Here is a 17,478-nt window from a genome sequence, read left to right as displayed (position 1 = left end):
TAATTTTGCTATTCCAAATATTATGAGTATGATTTATCAGATGGTCTAGAAATGCTTGAAATGGGGGGTGGGAAGGGGTTATAATTCAGATCACTAGGATTACTATCAAATTTATTCCTAAATGAATGGTGGTTGACTCCTAAGATCCAGAAATCTTTTAATTTAAGATCCCCTTTTACGATTGTCAGCATTTAACCATAGGAAAGGCAATGTGTAGCTTTCATCTTATTTTTCTAATAAGCCTGAGTAAAGCATGCAGGACCAGACAGCTATGTGATTGATTTCTAATTGCATATATCTGGGTTCAATTTGAATGCAACCTTCATATGTCAATTTTAAGTTACTAATTTTGCATTCATGCCTGTGCAGTAGGCATATTTTCTGGTTTTTAAAAACTAAAAACCATATTAAATAATTAAAATGTGTGTTGTTTGGAAAAATCTGGCTCCTCCTCTGCAGACACAGTGGGTCCTCAGGTCATAGAACCTCTCTCAAGCCCTGCACAGCACAAACCAGTTTCATGGAAGTGGGGAGTGGCGGCAGGGGCTCCACTTCGCAGCAGGGGAGCTGGTCAGCTCCTCCACTGCAAAGCGCAGCCCCTGATAGCAGCTACAGCCTCTTCCCAGTGGGGGGGCTGAAGTGAGCCTTAGCACCCCCCACCCCCAGGGCCCCACCTCCTGCTCCTCCTCTTCCCACTGAGTCCCCCACCCTTGGCCAGGCCAGGCGTCAGAGCCAGGCCATGAGAAGAGTGGCCCAGGGATCCTCGGGGAAGCCCCGGACCCTCCACCTGCCCTGGATGGTGTGCCCCGGGGGTGAGGACACAGGCCCCCCTCTTCTACACAGGTTCCCACACTCCTGCGGGACCCCCCAAATTGTTCAGGGCCCATGGGCACAGGGGCTTGTGTGTTAATCCACCACTACATGAAGGCTACCTGTACCACTGAGCATGAGGAGAAAGGGGTTTAGGGTGGATGCTCTTGCATCAAGGAACATCCACCTCGATGGGGGTTATGGGCCAGAAGAGAGGTAAGAGCGATATTTGCTTCCTTCTAAGGAGCGAGAACGGAAGAACACACACACACAAGCATACCAACAGAGGCACGTGTGCAGACAGAGAGCAGGAGAGAGAAAGAGAAGATGATATATGGCCAGAGGGTCACAAAATTATCCCCAGTTGGTATCCAGGTATGATATTAGGGCAATGCGTTATGGCTTTCTGCAATGCCACTGGATGACCAAGGAGCTCCCCAGCTCATCGAGCTCTAGTACCACTGATAGCAAGTTAAATCACCAGGAATTTAGGGAACAAATCAAAGTAAAAATATAGCCTGAAAAAGAGAGAGCTTCAGGGCCACTACCTTCAACTAGTAGACTGCAGAGCAATAGATGGAGAAGGATAATTAGCAAAATCCTTTCTGTGAACTAAACCTCTGGTAGCAGGGTGACCAGGTTTGATCTGTTTACAATATTTGTACAACAAATCCTGATTAGAAGTATCCATCTTAAGGATCATACTTACCTGTAGGCGTATTTGTACCTAGGTTTTTGTGATGATGGATCCTAAAGTTTGGTAGCCTTATCTAGCAGAAAGTCTTACTATATTTATCAGAACAGCACAGTGTGTTTTGGAGAAGCAAATGGCAACAGCAAGACAAGATCGGTTAGCCCTGAGAGAGCTAGGATGACGTTGAAATATGAGCTATGCTCCAAGGGACCCAGGAGTAATTTCTCTGGTACCCATAAAGGCATAGGCTGGGTATCAAGTGCCAAAAGAAGTTACTCAAAAAAAATTGTCCACAGTTGTACCAAGATATTTTTTCCTCAGCATTCAGAACCTCTGCCATTTCATGTAGATGTAAAGCACTCAAACAAGATGAAAAGAGAAAAGAGGACAACAGAAAGAACAAAGTAAAACGATTTCTTCTTTACATTGGACAGAAGTTAATTACTGACTTTGCAGACTAATTTCACAAAGCTGTGAGAGCCATAATGAAAAGGAAAGTATATGTCAGGTCCACAGTAAATACAGAATGTGCCATTCAGTCATAGGCGTCGTTGGGGAGGGAGGGTTGATGGGATGTTGCCCCACCCTCCCACAACTGCAAGCCATAGGCATGAAATTTGCGCGCCCCCCCCATGCATGGCCCCATTGGCCTGACTAGAGCTGCCCCCCCAAATACAGAAGTCAAACTACACTTATGCATTCAATCCTTGCTCTATTTAGTTAGCGTTTTTGCTGCATGTGCGCAATAATCCCCCCAATCAAAAATGTAGTCAGTAAAACCAACTAAGTGCAGAAGTAAGAGCAAAAATTAAACAACTTTTGTGTGTGTGTGTGTTTCTCACTTCTCCCAGGAGGGTAGAGAAGAATGGGAGAGGAGAATGAGAACAAGTACTTACTGTATCCCCAAACATAACCTCAACAAACTCTCAAGAGACGGTTCAAAAAACTTTTACATTTAAAACTTCACTAAAAGACAGACAGTAAAAAAAAAAAAAAAAAAAAAAAGATTTGAGATCGCCTTTGAAGACCTTTGAATAGGATTTGCCTTCGTATTTTCTGCCATGAACAGGTTGTAATGGCCTCCAGGTATGCTGAGAAGTTATATGAAGCTCACGTCATGGGCTGTGTGCAGTGGTGAGCTGGAGCCAGTTTGCACTGGTTCGCTGGAACCAGTTGTTAAATTTAGAAGCCCTTTTAGAACCGGTTGTCCCTCAGGGGACAACCGGTTCTAAAAGGGCTTCTAAATTTAACAACCAGTCAAAAGTGGTGCCTTAGGTGCCGACTCTGTGGGTGCTCCAGGGCTTGAGCACCCACGGGAAAAATTTCGTGGGTGCAGAGCACCCAATCGGCAGCTCCCTGCTCAGCCCCAGCTCACCTCACCTCTGCTCCGCCTCCTCCCCCGAACACGTGGCCCCGCTCTGCTTCTCCACCCCCTACCCTGGTTTCCTGCGAATCAGCTGTTCGTGCAGGAAGCTGGGGAGGGCTGAAAAGCAGGCGGCGGCTTTGCGCTCAGGCCCAGGGTGGCGGAGGTGAGCTGGGACGGGGAGCAGTTCCCCTGCGCGCCCCTCGGGTTACCTGTTGCGGTGTGGGTGGCCCTCCTCGCGCCCCACCGCCCCAGCTCACCTCCGCCTCCCTGGGCCTGAGCAGGAAGCCGCCGCTTGCTTCTCAGCCCTCCCAGGCTTCCCGCACAAACAGCTGATTCGCGGGAAGCCGGGGGGGGAGGCGGGGCGGTGGAGAAGCAGAGCGGGGCGGCGCATTCAGGGGAGGAGGTGGAATGAAGGTGAGCTGGGGCCAGGCGCGGGGCTCTGCGCCCACCAAATTCTCCCCGTGGGTGCTCCAGCCCCGGAGCACCCACGGAGTCAGTGCTTAAGGCGCCACTTTTGATGTGATCAGTGGGGGGAGCGGCTGCTCCCCCCTTAGCTATGCTACCCTGCCCCTAGGAGCCAGAGGGACCTGCTGGATGCTTCCTGGGAGCCACCCCAGGTAAGCACCGCTGGGACTCCCCACCTCACCCCCCCAGCAGATCCCTCTAGCTCTTAGGGGCGGGTCAGGGTGGCCCGGGCACCCACTATGGTGGCCCACGAGACCCTCCTGCCCAGTTCCGGGGGGAGGGGGGTGGATGGGGCAGGGGTTCCAGGGGGCAGAGGCAGGGCACAATCCCCTCTTGGGGTGAGGAGAGAACCGGTTGTTAAGATTTTGGCAGCTCATCACTGGATGTGTGCATTGTGGGTGGTGGTGGTGGTGGTGTGTGTGGGGTGGGGGGGTGTGGGGGTTAAAACAAAGGCCAATGCAGATAAGTAGTCTAAACTAGATGATCAGTCTGCATTTTTTCCCCAGTCACACCAATGCTATGACTACCGCTGGTTCCAATATTTTGAGAGTTTCATGCGTGAGAGCTCCATCCAGCTTCCCTGCTCCATTGAGGAAGCCAAATTCCTGCCATTGGCCCTCCTTCCCCATGTCAGGTCACCCAAGAATTAAAAACAATCCCAGGAACTCAAAAAGTAAGGGTGACGCCAGACATGGAGAGGAAAGAGGGAATCAGAGACCTATAGTGAAAATGGAGGTCAATGAATTATGAATGTATGTTGACAGCAAAACCTCAAAAAGAGAGTTCTGTTGTATGCCTGTTGTTGCCTGAGCATTTGTCTCAAAGACTCTGTATGCTGATTTTTCAGAAGCAGTTGCATTAAGCTATATAAATAGAAAAATTAATTACAGCACCAGGTACATTTATTAAAGCAATGCTTAGTGATTGGGACAGGAAACCTCACGAGCCATCAGTGAATATTGTGCAGACAAAATCCCTATGCATTGTGGAAGTGTGCCCTGGTATTTACTTGTTCTTCCTAAGGCAAGATTTAACTGTGATTACTGCAAGAAAGAGTACCATACATAGCACCTACCTTTCTAATTCAGATTCACAACCATATTACAATAAGGGGTGATTTGATAACAAGTATTTACAGTATATATTAATCATAACAGACTACTGATTAACACATAACTGAAGAAATAAAAGTATGGAGAATGCAGCATTCTAAGCGGATTGTTAGCAGTCCTTAGCTTACAGATAAAGGCTCACTTATTGGACTGACTGAATGTTATGATGTTGGTCACTACTGCTGAACTTTACAGGTGATTATAGTTATAAAACTGACCATGTGACAAAGTCACCTTGTAATTCAGAGGTAGGCAAACTATGGCCTGCAGGCCACATCCGGCCCGCGGGACCATCCTGCCCAGCCCCTGAGCTCTGGGCCCAGGAGGCTAGCTCGGCCCCTCCCCCACTGTCCTCCCTCCCCCACAGCCTGAGCGCACAGCACCGCCAGCGTTCTGGCCTGTCGCTCTTGCCGGGCAGCTCGGTGCTGTGGCTGGCTCCAGCATGGTAAGGGGGCGGGGGGTCCCGGGGTGGCAGTCAGGGATCGGGGGTGGGGGGTGGGTTGGGGTTTGGATAGGGCATGGGAGTCCCGGGGGCCCAGAAGGGGGCAGTCAGGGGACAAGGAGCAGGGGGTGTTGGAGGTTCTGAGGGGGGCAGTCAGGGGCAGGAAGTGGGAGGGGGCAGGGCCAGGCTGTTTGGGGAGGCACAGCCTTTCCTACCTGGCCCTCCATTTATAGTTTTGCAACCCCAATGTGGCCCTCGGGCCAAAAAGTTTGCCCACCCCGTTCTAATTCAACACCTGTGTGACTTTGAGTCTTATCTATTTACTGAGAAAAACAAGTTCCTACTCTGATTAGCATAACAGAGCTACTACAACTTAGAAAGACCAGGCTAGATTCTCTTCAACCTCATACATCATTAGTAAAATTATCATCTCAAGCCTGATTGTTGAATATTTGCTATGGCTGGTGATGCAACAGTTTGACGTTCTGATCCCAGGTTGAACAAACAAGGCTGGCAGTTAGAAAATTTTTATTTTTTGTTTTCATGTAAACAGAACAGTGTTAGTCTGGAAGTTATTGAGAGAAAGAGAGAATAAATAGGGAACTGTCACGGAGTGATTTTTTTGCAATCATTTTCAGACTGCAAGTACTATGGTTCAAAAGTACACACAGAAAACCAAAGCACATTAAAGAGTGGAATAATGCAACATTAATCCATTGAAAAGACAACCTTATTTCTGGTGCACAAGTACTAAATGTGGGTATCAGATACTGTGGGTCAGAGATATCTCAGCACTCCCCTGACACGCAATCTTTCTGACTCATTTTTTGGCATGTGCTAAATATCTGGCTAAATTCTGCCACCGTAATGCTGAAACTATGACAACAATATACTATTCACAGGATCACTTACTTAGTGATAAGCAGTCTGGCTCACTGGTCACCTACCTCACATCTCTGGAAACATACTTTACATTAAGAAAGTTAATGTTATTCATTGAAAGATCAATGAAACTATTCATGTTATTTACTGTAGGAGCATGCATACTGTAAGACAGGAGAGGACATTTGATAGTAGCTTGAATTTCCATTATCTGGAGATCAGACTACTTTGAAGAGCGCTTAAAATCCTGAAATTGTCTAGAAATGTGGATTTTAAATCTCTTTGTAATTCTAATCTGCCAGCTGGCTTCACCCACCAAGATAGAAAATAATCTTTTGGAGCCTTCTGGATGTCCCAGCACAGGGGGTTAAAATGTAAAAGCTGTCCATTTTCAGAGAGATCTAAATGGCAGACCAATGGAGAAAATTGCACCACAGCATGGCATCAGATATGTCAAAAAATAAGTTTGCTGGAATCAACGAGAGAGTGTTAAAAATCTAGCTCAGTGGAAGCTTTGCTAGGGCACTGAACTGGGAGTCAGGAAATCTGGATTCCCCTCCTATCTTAGACACAGACATCCTGCGCAACTTTGGGCAAATCATTTAATCTGTTCCATTTCCCATCTGTAGATGGGGTTATCACTTCCCTGCCTCACAGACGTGCTCTGTGGAGGCAATCATTAATTTTTAAGAGGTGCTCTGGCACTGTGATGATAGGAACCTTTTAAATACCTAGATAAAGACCTTCCCAAAATGCCAGAAATGTTGGGAAGATTGTGTACAAGCATTCAGATAACTGCAACTCATGTGAGGGCAATAACTCTGGCCATAATGACTAATACACTGTGATCTTTGCCATTCCATGCCACAAGAAGCACCACACATCTCTGTTAAGAAATGGAAAGCCATTAAGGGATGAGTCTGGGGATGCATTTGCCCACCAGCACCTCTCGTGGCTGTGGCTGGTGTCACAGCACATCTGCATCAGTTTCCCCACCTACAGTTGTTTGACCCTATGCCGGGTGGCTGTCCTCTTATGACTCCATCCCAGTGCTTAATTTGTGCCAGGGCTTCACAGGGTTGAGCCCCAGCACCTGTAGACTTGGCTGTTCATAGCCCCAGCACCTCTGGGCTTGCTGCATCAGTTATGAATGTTTAAAAAAGAAAAAAAAAAGAAATTGCTTGAGTCCCGGCACCCTTTTCATTAAAAATTAAACTGCTGCAGCCCTCTGGCTGGATTGTTGATAGTCTCTAACCTTTCATGACAATAAAGAGTCTGACAGACTAGAAGTCCAATGACTCCAGCAATTGTCACTTAGAACAGCCTCCACAAAGTCCTGCCCCTTTTGCTCTGAGGGGTTTTCATAATTTTTAGATTCCAAGGCCAGAAGGGACCACTGTGATCATCAAGTCTGACCTCCTGTATAAACACAAGCCATAGAATTTTCCCCAACATTATTTCTTTTGAAGTAGATCATATCTTTTAACAAGACATCCAATCTTGATTTTAAAATTGCCATGGATAGGGAACCCATAACAAACCTTGGTAAAAACTGTTGTGAACAGTTAATTACGCTCACTGCTAAAAATGTACACCTAATTTCCAGTCTGAATTTGTCTAGCTTCAGCTTCCAGCCACTGTGTTATACCTCTCTCTACTAGGTCAAAGAGCCCTTTAATAAATATTTGTTCCCCATTGCAATAGGGTGACTTGCCCCTTTAGCGGTAGGACTAGCCAGTGCTGATTACTAAAGATTCGATTGGATCAGATAATTCCCTACGAAGAGCAGCAGATGTCTGTAGGGAAGAGGGAAGTTCAGAAAACGTCAGGACGTAAGAAAGGCTTCTGCAAGGAAGACCTCGATACCAGGCTGTTTGGAAGCCAAAGCCAGAACCCCAAGGCTTCAGCCAGGTAGGTGCTGAGAGTGACCTGATAGGAGGATAAAAACCTTGGTCTCTGTTTTGGGACTTTGAGGTTTATTTTTGAGTTTATTCACATAAATAAAGCTCCGACCCCCAAGAAGGGATGGTGAGTGGACAAGAAAAGCCTGCGTGAAGTTGGTTTAAGAAGCCCTTTGAGGGAAAAATTGTTAGCATGAAACCCCTTGCCATGAAGGGTTACAAGGGAGACAGCTGACTCTATTAGACCCATCTAGGAACTGCTAGACTGTGTTCATGTCACTCCTTAACCTTCTCTTTGATAAATTAAATAGATTGAGCTCCTTGAGCCTATCACCATCAGACAGGTTTTCTAATCCTTTAATCATTCTCATGGCTCCTCTCTGAACCCTCTCCAATCTATCAACATCCTTGTTGAACTGTTGACACCAGAACTGGACACAGTGTTCCAGAAGCAGTCACAACAGAGCCAGATACAAAGGCAAAAATAACCTCTCAACTCTTACTTGTGATTCCAAGGATCATATTAGTCCTTTTTACTGCCCCTTTGCTGGTGATGGCAGGGAAACCCAGGCTCACCCGCTCCTCTGACTACCAGCCCAGGGAGCCTACTTTAGTAGCTGCGACCAGTTCCTCACAATCTCTTGCTGCTTCTTACCTTGCCTCTCTTGTAGGCCTTCTCCAGACTCACGTACGGTGGTTCTCCCTCTCTGGAAGTCCAAACTCTGGAGTGACTTCCAGCCAGTCTGAGCAGCTGAAGGAATCTTCTCTCTGTAGATCCTCAGTTTCTCTAGCAGCCACCTATCTCTTCTGATCCCTCAGCTGTTTCTGGCCCAGTAAATAGTCACAGCTGGAGAGATAGCTAGCCTGCTTGTAACCCCTAAGTGCCCGTGGTAGTCTGGGCCCATACTCCCCATGACTGGATGTCAAGGAGTTGCTAGCCCCAAATCTGAATTTGCTGTCTTTCTAGTACAGTAACGTAATGGATTCCTGCTTCAAAATATGTATTTTCATTATGTCCCATGATGCATGCTATGTCAATTCATACCTCATAGACTATTTTAAATTACAAGTATTTTAAAATGTTATTTCCAGGCTGTTGGACTATCCCATTGGTGCTGCTTGCCTGGGTGGGGAAAAAAGTAAACCAGATCAAAGCAGAATGCCAGTGTAACTAATCCTTGTGCAATCAAATGCTTTCCTAAAACCAACTGAACTGAAGCAGCTCTGAAGATACAGGAACAAAAGCCAGGAGAAACCAAACAGAAACTACATGGAAAGGATATGGAGGACAAACAAGGATGTAGACCACCCTAGGAGATGGAAGGGTAGGGTTAACTGGGACTAACAGGATCCCAGGAGGCACAGCAGAATGAGAGGAAAGGGAATGCAAAATATACAAGGGGGAAAGACGATGATGAGGGGGAGAGAGAGAAAGGGAGAATGGAATGAGAGCATGAAAAATCAGAAATGGAGGCTTTGGAAAATGGTTGAGAGAATAAGAAAGTTCTACTACATTTTTCTGACAATTCTGTTGTATAACCAACTTATTTTTAAATAATTATATAATAAATAGCTTATTTTTACAATGGTCTTTAACAATGTTGATGCATCAGCCATAATGAACTGAAAAATATTTTATTTTCATTTTATGTCAGTATTCATACAGAATGTAAACTGTAATGGGATTATTTTTGTTGCAAGCAATGGGCTTGATTCTCTTCCCACAGTCTTATGTTGATGTAACTCGGTCAACATCAATGGAATTACCTCTGATCTAGACCCTTGAGTCAAGCCTTATGTCTGCAATGATGCTAGGACATATTTTATGGGGAAATTTCAGCTCTAAGATACATATAATAGAATGTCAGGGTTGGAAGGGACCTCAAGGAGGTCATTTAGTCTAACCCCCTGCTCAAAGCAGGGCCAATCCCACATTTTTTGCCCCAGATCCCTAAATGGCCTCCTCAAGGATTGAACTCACAACCCTGGGTTTAGCAAGCCAATGCTCAAACCACTGAGCTATCCCTCCCCCATATATACACACACAACTACCACTGAATTCTATGGGAGTTGTGTGTACATGAGGGTGGAATTTGGCTCTATGTGGTTATTACTATTTGTAATATGAGGGATGATGCCCAGAGTAGGCGTGTTTGCATTAGTAGGCATGTTTGTGGACGCAGGGAATGTTTAAAAAATTTACTGTAATATTTGTTTGCAGTTCTAATCACACTCTGTCCTCATCATCCTTGCACATCAATTATTCTACACATTAGACAAGAGTCTTATATAAGTATAACGAAGGTGCTGTTAGGCAGAGTGTCAAGCTTTCCAGTTGTTGCTAGTTTTTGATTTAAAGATAAAAACACTTCAGGGTTTTCGTATATCTCATCTTTTGAGGCCTGAATATTATGATTCAATAAAGTGTCCAAGTGGAGGCAAAGAAATAGTGCAGAGTAATGTTCTATATACAGAAGGTCTTCTCGGCCCTTTAAAATGCATGGCTTAGGGAGTTAAATGGTAAAGATCGATAAATACATAGTAAAATATTTTTTTTAAAAGTTAGCTGTGCAATTCCATGTTGTATGTAATTTAACATTAACTACGCAGACAAGGAGCCTAAGTAGAATTATACTGAAAATCAAAACAAGACTTAAAAACTTGGCCTATTCTTTACTCAGAAGCTTGTTTTCCTGAGGCCTGAATGTAACTGCTAGTAATGATATATGATTTTTTATCTGTCTAGGTACTCATAGGGTCCCTTCAGTGTAGTGTTTAAGTACCTCCCAAATGTATATATGTATTTACCTTCACAATGCCCCTGTGAGGTAGGGAAATATCCTGTTTTACACAGGGGGAACTGAGGCACAGACCTTAAGGCCCTGATTCAAGAAAGCACTTAAGTGCCCTGCTGAATAAGGATATTTTCTGAATTAGAGCCAAAGGGTCTTGTACAAGGTCACACAGGAAGTCCGCAGGGGCTTGACCTGGCAAGACGCTGAACATCTGCAACTCCCAATGGCTACAGTCAGAAGTGAGGATGCTCAGCACCTTGCAAGACTGAGCCCATGAAAAGTAGGAATTGAGCCCAGATCTCATGAGCCCTCAGTTCAGTGCTTTAACTATATGACTATCCTTTCACCTAGGACTCAGTGCTGAATTCCTTGAGCACCCAGAACTCCCCCTGAAATGCAAGAGCAGAGACATGCCCCTACTCCCATTGAAACCAGTAGGAAGAGCAGCAGGCCCTATGCTGCTAGTGAACAATGGTTTAAACTGGTGTATTTCTTGATTATAACAACATGTGCTATGAACTAAGTTCTACTCCTTGTTGTTTATCTCCATCTCCCATTTACATCAATGAGAACTAAATCTGTACAACCAATGGCAGAATTTAGCCCACAATGCAGAGTTTAAGTTATGTTTGCTTGTATTTGTTATTACATTATCTAAGAAGATAACACAGTCAGAGAGATTCTCTTCCTTTCAAATGCACATGTTCAAGGTGAGGTGCAACTAAAACTAAAACTTTTTTTAGGACTTGGTCCTACATAGGGACGATGGACAAATTAAGTCCCACCAAGATCCTCCCATCAGGGCTTCAGTGGGACATAAGTAAAGCATATGCTTTGTGCTGGCCCACTGCAAAGAAGTGAATTTCACCCATGTTGGCACTACTACATAGTTTAAAAATTAGCTTCCTCATCTGAAAATGTATATTTTAATATAGCATTACTAATTGTTATATAGAACATCCATCCAGTAACTGGTAATTATAATATTTCATAGATCATAAATTCTAAAAATATTATCCAAAACTGACAAATACTTGGTGTTGGGGGGAGGGGGGACTGCAAGACTAGTCAGATAGTTTTGTTGTTTTTAAAAGTGAAATAAACAACCATCACACTCCTAAGTGGGTAACTCTCCCAGAAACTGGGTCATGTATTACTTATAGTTAGGGCCCTACCAAATTCACAGTCGATTTTGGTCAATTTCATGGTCATAGGATTTTAAAAATCATAAATGTCATGCTTTCAGCTATTTAAATATGAAATTTTACGGTGTTGTAACTGTAGGGGTCCTGACCCAAAAAGGGGTTGTGGTGGGTTGCAAGGTTATTGTAGGGGGTTGCAGTACTGCTACCCATAATTCTGCGCTGCTGCTGGTGGCGGCGCTGCCTTCAGAGCTGGGCAGCCGGAGAGTGGCAGCTGCTGGCCGTGAGCCCAGCTCTGAAGGCAGAGCCACTGCCAGCAGCAGCGCAGAAGGATGGCATGGTATAGTATTGCCACCCTTACTTCTGCGCTGCTACCTGCAGAGCTGGACCCTCATTCAGCAGCCACCACTCTCTGGCTGCCCAGCACTGAAGGCAGCAGTACAGAAGGGTGGCATGGTATGGTATTGCTACCCTTACTTCTGTGCTGCTGGGCACCCAGCACAACAGCCACCGCCCTCTGGCCGCCCAGCTCTGAAGGCAGTGCAGAAGAAAAGGTGGCAATACCACGACCACCCCTGAAATAACCTTGCGCCTTCCCCCCCACCCCCCAACCCCTTTACAGTCAGGATCCCCAGTTTGAGACACACTGGTCTCTCCAATTAAATCTGTATACTATAGGGTAAAAGCTCACAAAAGACCAGATTTCACAGGGGGAGAGACCAGATTTCACTGTCCTTGATGTGTTTTTCATGGCTGTTAATTTGGTGGGGCCTTACTTATAGTAAATTTATCTGGAGGAAATACATAGTAAAACTGTTCTACTGTGGACCACATGATGCATTCATTTTGCTCACCTGTTTAACAAAAGAAGTTAGTAATAGTGCTATTAATGATTAACCAGAGAAAAGACAGTTTGCTTAAATTTTGTTAAAAATTGCAAAGTAAAGGTCATTTTAACCTCTTGCTCTCATTTAACTAGGTCAATTACTAGTGAAATCAGAAACATGTCTAATGGGATTTTTTTTCCTCATACAGGCAGCTTATTTGTTTTACAGTCCTTTCATGAGAAAAACAGGTCCTTCCACAGACCCATATATATTTTCCATATTCACCTGAAAGTCTCAAATGCTAATTTATTTTCTTGATACGGGCAAGTCAACAAAAGCTGTTTAAACAAGCCTCTTCCCATATTTCATTGGTACCTCCTATTTTCTCATTTAATACTAAGGAAAAATGTAGTAAAGAACCAAATTAGATATTCATCAGTATCAGATACTAAAGTCAGAAATTCAATAGCATACTAATCTACATCTTCAGTGGATGGCATGCATACATCAGCATTACGTCGTGTAAAAATCCAAATCAAGTTGATGGTATACAACTGCTGAGCTGAAATCTGATGAAATAGATTATCTGGCCTCTGAAGTTTATGGGACTTTTGTCACCAACTTCATCAGGAGAAGGATGAGACCTAGATTCTTTACAATAACACATTCTAAGCACATCTCACCTTTGAAACAAATTCTACTGTCACATTAGTGTAAATCTGGAATAATTCCACTGAAGGTTATGGAGATACTCCAGATTTACACTCATGTACATGAGATCAGAATCTGGTCCATCGACTCCAGTGGGGTTACTCCAGTTTTACTGTACTCAGCGAAAACTGGATGGAGAACTTGGGGTTTATTTAGAAGTATCCATAATAATTCAATATATCTGCAGGCATTCTATCAGTTGCAATCTTGGAGATAGGCACATAATATGCCCTCCCAAAACGAAGTTGTGAAACGGCTTAAAGTATCCATTACAGAGACAAGGTGGGTGAGGTAATATCTTTTATTGCACCAACTTCTGTTGGTGAGAGAGAGACAAACTTCCAGAGCAATCCAGGTGTAGACTTTTCATCATAGTCACAATTCAGACACAAACCTATTCTTCAAAACATATATTCAAATTCACACCTTAGTTCCCATTCCTCAGCACTTTTTAAACTGATTTATGTTAATGCCTCAAATCCTTAAAAATATAGGAGAGAGATGTCAGATTTACTATTTTCTTAAAATAAATTATAATCTTAAGAGATCCTATTCAGATACAGTCAGATACTCAAAGAAGTTTTCTTTTTAACAGTAACCATCTTTAACATGAATTAAACCTCAAATCAGCAACTACCACCAAGCTGACATTTCATCCTACAGGCCAAAGAAATACTGTACCTATATTGTTTTTATTAGTACAGCACTAAGGAATACCTTTGGAGGCATTTTTGCTGCATCCACCACTCCTTGCACAGATCTAAAAACCCACTCATAACACTACAAGGACTAGCAAATGCAAACAGGTGGACAAGTTAGGAAAGTGAAACGTTATATTAACAAAAGCACTGTTACACTTCAATCCTCTGCTTTATTCAAACTAAAATGGAGAGAAATCAGACACTTGTTTTCTTAGTTTAATTTAAGGTATAAATACCAGAATTACTGATTTTGCATTTCATTATTATTTATGCTGAACTATAACATGGCAAACTTTTGAAAGAATCACATTCTTTCCCAAGTCATGGAAAATGGTGTGAAGTAGAGCAATCTAGTATGATGAGATAAAAGAGAGTGACTTTTAAATGCTTGGTAAGTTTTTACTCCAATAAATGATGACCCACACCTTCATGATATTGGTTTTATTAGTTAGCAACTGGACTACCAGTCACCACTTTGACATCCAGCATTAATTTATCCTTTAAGGTTCCCCATCTATATTATATGGGTTATGCTGGGATGGTTACTTAGGGACAAAGTTTTTTTCCCCCACAAAAAAGAGCCACTTGAAAGCTTGGGGACTGCAGCAGCAGTGGGTGGCAGCAGCAGGGAAGAGCATTACTGTCCCAGGAGCCTCCTAATGCTAGCCTAGAATGGAAGCTGAAATGCAGTAAGCCATTTTCCCACAACAGCTAGAGTCATGACACCCTCCTTCTCTGCTCTAATTCCAGAACACCAGCACTTTCTCCTCGTCACCTGTGATTCTAGAACCTCATCACATTATCCTAGTCTGTTCTGATTCTAGAATGTCAACACTTTCTTCCCCTGGCAACCACATTACAATTCCAGAACTCCAGCACCTCCTGCACTGTGATTCCAGAATGACAACATGTTCCCTCCCAGCTCTTCTGCCTGCAGTTATCTTCCCCATTTCAGTGACATACAGGGACAGGGCGGAGGAAAAGGAGGTAACAGGAACAAGGCAAAACATAACTACACGTGCTGTGTTTGTGCTTGTGGGCCCACCCTAGGGAACACTGGACACAGTTATCAAAACTGTAAATATTTTGCTAGGAATGTGCTGCGGCTCAGTGCTGTTAACCCTCCTGCAACTGAGGGGGTATATATACATGTCCTAGTGAATTTTAAGCTACTTGAAATTCCTCAACAATCATTCTCCTTCTCCGTATGGTGCCTCCTGTCCCTACACTTTACCCTCTTCTAGCCTTACATCATTCCCATAGTTCCTTCCCTTCTTTTTCCCTTTTGCAGAACTTTTTCCGTCCCTTCCAGGCTGACTTCCTCATTTATCCCATCAAAGTCCAGAGCAGTTTCCCCTTCTTTCCCCCCCCTCTTTGTGACTCTGTCCTTGGGGTTGCCTTCCTTCTCTCCCCATTAGTGCCAGTCCCTCAGGGATTGGCCTCTGACCCTCGGGGCTCCTCTCCTGGCCGCAGCTCGGCACCTTCCCTTGCTCCACTCTCCACCCCTTTCCCTGCCAGCTACGCTTTATTCTCCTACCCCTCTCCTTCTGAGCAGCAAGCACCATCTCCCCCCCCTGCTGTGAACAGCTGAGGGGATGGGCTGGAGGGGGCTGCCGGAGGTGGGGGGATGGGGGGCAGTCTTGGCCAGATCAGGACTGTTGACACATATGAGCCTGGGCTCCCTAGCTCAGATCAATCCAGTTACCTGGGAAACCTCCCCAGCAGCAGTAGAGAAACCACACACCCAGAGCAACTAAAGCTCCGCTTCCCCTGGCTGCTGCCATCCCCAGAGCAACGTTCCCTCTAATTTTTGACAGGTCATGTGCACAAAAAAATTATTCTGTGCAAATTTTTGAAACAGAGTTCAAATTTGTGTGCCATGAGGCAAATGCGCCCAAGCGAGTAAAATGCTTATCCATTTAAAAAGTTTTAATTTGCAATTTGTGATAATAATAGTTTTGCACCACGTTATTTTATAAAATGTCATTTTAAATACTTAGAAAAAGGAAATTTAACCTTCTTTCCCTTTCGCGCCCTCCCCCCCGCCAGCAAGTAGAATCTGGCTGTGTTGATAGATGGCGGGCGAACAATGTCACAAGTCGCCCGTAAATGATATTTCGGCCTGGCTCGAATGCAGTATTTCATTTTTTGTGCGCACGGTGTTTTGCCGTGTGCGCAGGGTTTAGGATCTGTGTGTGGGCGCGCAGGTGCGCAGCTTAGAGGGAACTGTGCCCCAGAGGGCTGCAGGAATACTGCAAACAGAGGAAGAGGGTCACCCTTGGTTTGTAGGAGGAGAGGGAGCTGGGGTGAGGTAAATGATTATTATGAGAATAGCACCCAGGGTCCCCAGGCTAGGAGGGGCCCCGTTGTGCTGGGCGCTGTACAGTTGCATTGTAGGAAACCTTCCTGGAGCCTACCAAAATAAATCAACACACTCCCCACCCCAGGCTAGTCATTGAAGCCACAACCCCCCCCCCCCGCCTCCTAACTGCCCAGTGTGTGACAGGAGGTCTCTTACCCGCTGGGAGGTTTATTGGCCCCGGGCTGCGCGAGAGTCTCCATGGATGGCTCACTCCTTTCCACTGAATTAAAGGCTTGATACAATTCCAGTTTGGGAGGGGGGTGCGGGGGGAAGGGCGAAAATGATGAGCGGATGCCTTTCTTCTCCTCCTCCTTTCATTCACACTTTCCTCCCTTCTGGCCGAGCCATCCTCCCCTGGCTGTCTGGGAGAGGAGAGAGTAAAGTTACTGTTCCCTGCCTGGCACCCGCTGAGCAAATAAGGCAGCTGGCAGGAACGACTCCTCTCCGCCAGGCACCACGCCCGAGCGAGGGGGCACAGGCAAGGAGGGGGAAGGAAACGCAGCAGCGCCCGGCGGCCCCCCGCACCGACCGCGGCCAGCCCAGCCCGCCCGCAGCCTTCAAGGTGGCGAGCGACCCGCAGGCTGCAGGGCGGGGAGGCACCCGGGAGGCGATGATCCACCTGGGGCAGCGCGTGCCCCGCGCGCGCCTGCCCCCGCCGCACATAGGAATGAGCCGCGGCGAAACCGCCCCCCCCCCCCAGTTACTCTGCTGGGCAGCGCCAGGCTCCGATCCACTCACCCGAAGGCTGGGAGGGCCGAGCCTGGTGGCGGCTCCGCGCTGTCACACGGGCATGGCCGCTGCCTTGCTGGGGGGGGGGGAGCCCCTTGCCGGGCGAAAGGCACCCGGTTGGGAGCGCGGCTCCTGCTCCTCGATCCCAGCCGGTGCTGAAGTTTAGGCGAGGGGAGGCGGAGGCGCGCTGCGAACCCGTTTCCATGTGACTGCTCGGGACAAATACAAACACAGCGACGGCGCCTTTTCTGGGGCAGGGAGAGTGACACTGCCGTGCACGCAGCTCGGCTCGCCCAGCCCGCCCCATAAATCACCCTCAAAGGGCAACGCCACTCCAACTCCTCTTACACAACCCAGCCCCGCGCCAGGACAGCAGCCCGCGGAGGAAGGAGAGGGCAGCGCAAAGCGCCTTGTAGAACGAGCCACAGCAGCGTATTCCCGATCCTATTACAGCTCAGACCGCAGGCACCTGTCAGTCTCAAGGGGAAGCACCTGTGGCCAGGAGCCTGGGCTTTCAAGGGGGTTGACCCAAGACTGTG

The 17,478-nt window shown here is 46.0% G+C and overlaps 1 protein-coding gene across 8 annotated transcripts in view; it reads right to left on the bottom strand.

Annotated features, from left to right (window-relative positions):
• The window catches only part of COBL (cordon-bleu WH2 repeat protein), a 242,375-nt gene extending 225,182 nt beyond the window's left edge, over positions 1-17,193 (bottom strand). For 2 of the 8 annotated variants that reach the window (XM_074945229.1, XM_074945234.1), the window contains exons 1-2: positions 16,949-17,192; positions 16,367-16,572 (exon numbers count right to left, since the gene is read on the bottom strand). In XM_074945229.1, the coding sequence (XP_074801330.1) occupies positions 16,367-16,410 (44 nt within the window). In that variant the 5' untranslated portion in view covers positions 16,411-16,572; positions 16,949-17,192. Of the gene's footprint in view, positions 1-16,366; positions 16,573-16,948 lie in introns of all 8 variants that reach the window. The other 6 variants (XM_074945239.1, XM_074945238.1, XM_074945231.1 and 3 more) reach the window with 5 other exon arrangements.
• Between the last annotated feature and the right edge of the window lie 285 nt (positions 17,194-17,478).

The sequence above is a fragment of the Natator depressus genome, chromosome 2, assembly GCF_965152275.1.
Source record: "Natator depressus isolate rNatDep1 chromosome 2, rNatDep2.hap1, whole genome shotgun sequence".
Classification (NCBI taxonomy): Eukaryota; Metazoa; Chordata; order Testudines; family Cheloniidae; genus Natator; species Natator depressus.
The sequence above is the reverse complement of the archived record's forward strand: the minus strand, read 5'-3'. Positions and strand labels throughout refer to the sequence as shown.